Below are 1,839 nucleotides of genomic sequence, written 5' to 3'. Positions count from 1 at the left end.
ATATTTGTATATGTATTGTGGTGCAATAAAGATAATTCCTCATGTCAATTCTGCTAACAGTTCAATGGAAAATGACATTCATAGCTAAACTTGCAGTTCTGCTAACTGCTAAGGTTCATTTGATTGCTTTGATAATCTATTTGGGTGCAATATTAATGTCTTTAATTGTGGTGCAGGAAATAGCTTATGCATATTGCAGTTTGGCGGGGAAGTATTAATGTTGGTTTTATTTAATGGTTTGGATTTATTTCTGTTGTCTCTTAACTGAAATATTTATTTGCTTTAGATATTTGCCGAGCTGGGCACTTCAATTGCAAGCTTGATGAGGTTTTGGAAAGAAATTATAAAAGAGGCTTCTCTTTACCCGTAAGGCCGTAACATAATTGTATATGTATTACGCATTTACATTTGCCTGAAGTTAAAGTTGATTTGTTCATTTTCTTACAGATAGAGCTTTTGGGCAAGCATGGATTCATGGTTGAGCTTCATGAATTAATCCTGAGGATGTCATTTGAGCCTTCCATCCCAATGTGGAGTAGAATTTATTATAGCTGTAGTAATTACTAATTAGTAAACATGTGTATAGGAGATTGAGGGAAGTGAATGCAAGTTTAATTTACAATTTAAAATTTGATTTCAAATTGAGCTCTTAGAATTGAAATGAATTTACAATTTGAACATTATCTATTTATGTAAGATATTATTTGTTTGACTAATGATGAAGAGATGTTTTTGTGGAAGTTTTTTATTTATTATTTTTGATAATTTGAGAATTAATTAATAATTCTTATATATTTTATTTAGAGTTATTCCAATTTTTTAAAGTTAAAATGGTGGCATTTTTGATGTGGTGTGAGAATTAATATTTAATTTTTTTTTCTATTTAACAGATTAAAAAATATAAAAAATTTGAAAATTTTTGAACGTTTCGAACAATTCGAATATTTCGAACATTTCAAACATATTCGAACAATGCGAACGATTCGAACGATTCGAACAATTCGAACTAATTTCGAACAAATCGAACCGAACACGAACAGACCTTTCACGAACAATTTCGAACACGAACCTATTTCAAACAAACAATATTTCAAACGAACCGAACACGAACACGAGCACTGTTCGTTCGTGTTCGCTTCGTTTACCCCCCTACTCGTATACACACGTGTGTACGAGCTTGTCTATTCATGAGGTGTATTTCACTTTTTAAAAATAAAAATAGTGTTATTTTTAATATAAAAAAAATGATTTTGGTGGTATAAACGTAAAAAGAACAAAGTTTTGGCATTAGATATAGAAATATGTAGGAATGGGGTGGTATGCATGTAAATGCCCCATCTGGCATAAAATTAATCAAATATTCTCATATATCATGTTAATATTTGAATTTTACGTTATTATTTAATGTTTTGGTGGATGACCTGCTTTTTGTGGCCTTCGCGTCGGATAATTATTCCATACGGCAACGCATGCAAGATGCATGCAGTGTCTGATCTCCACCGTCGATCAAAAAAAAATTTTTTTTTTTTTTTAAATGTTAAAAGCGGGGCTCACCGAAATACATATTTGCAGTAATCGACGGTGTAGATCGGACACCGCACGCATCTCTGCATGCGATGTCCGTATGAGATAATTTTTATAATTATCAAAGTAATGCAGAGTCCAGTTAGAAATTTGACTAGGAGTGTGAATTAGGGCTGTCAAAAAAGTTCGTTGTTCGCGAACAGTTCGTGTTCGGTTCGTCAATGAGTTCGTGTTCGATTCGTTCGATAAGTAAACGAGACAAACGCGAACAAATTTTTTTCGTTCGGTTAGTTAAACGAACCAAACACGAACAGT

At 32.5% G+C, this 1,839-nt stretch overlaps 1 protein-coding gene across 1 annotated transcript in view; it reads left to right on the top strand.

Moving 5' to 3' along the window:
* The window catches only part of LOC110021929, a 6,399-nt gene extending 5,761 nt beyond the window's left edge, over window positions 1-638 (top strand). Inside the window, exon 3 of the mRNA XM_020720655.1 lies at window positions 287-638. Within this exon, the coding sequence (XP_020576314.1) occupies window positions 287-370 (84 nt within the window). The 3' untranslated portion in view covers window positions 371-638. The remainder of the gene's footprint in view (window positions 1-286) is intronic.
* Window positions 639-1,839: the final 1,201 nt, after the last annotated feature.

Source organism: Phalaenopsis equestris, unplaced genomic scaffold (genome assembly GCF_001263595.1).
Source record: "Phalaenopsis equestris unplaced genomic scaffold, ASM126359v1 Scaffold000152, whole genome shotgun sequence".
Lineage (NCBI taxonomy): Eukaryota > Viridiplantae > Streptophyta > Magnoliopsida > Asparagales > Orchidaceae > Phalaenopsis > Phalaenopsis equestris.
This window is presented reverse-complemented; position numbering and strand designations above follow the sequence as displayed.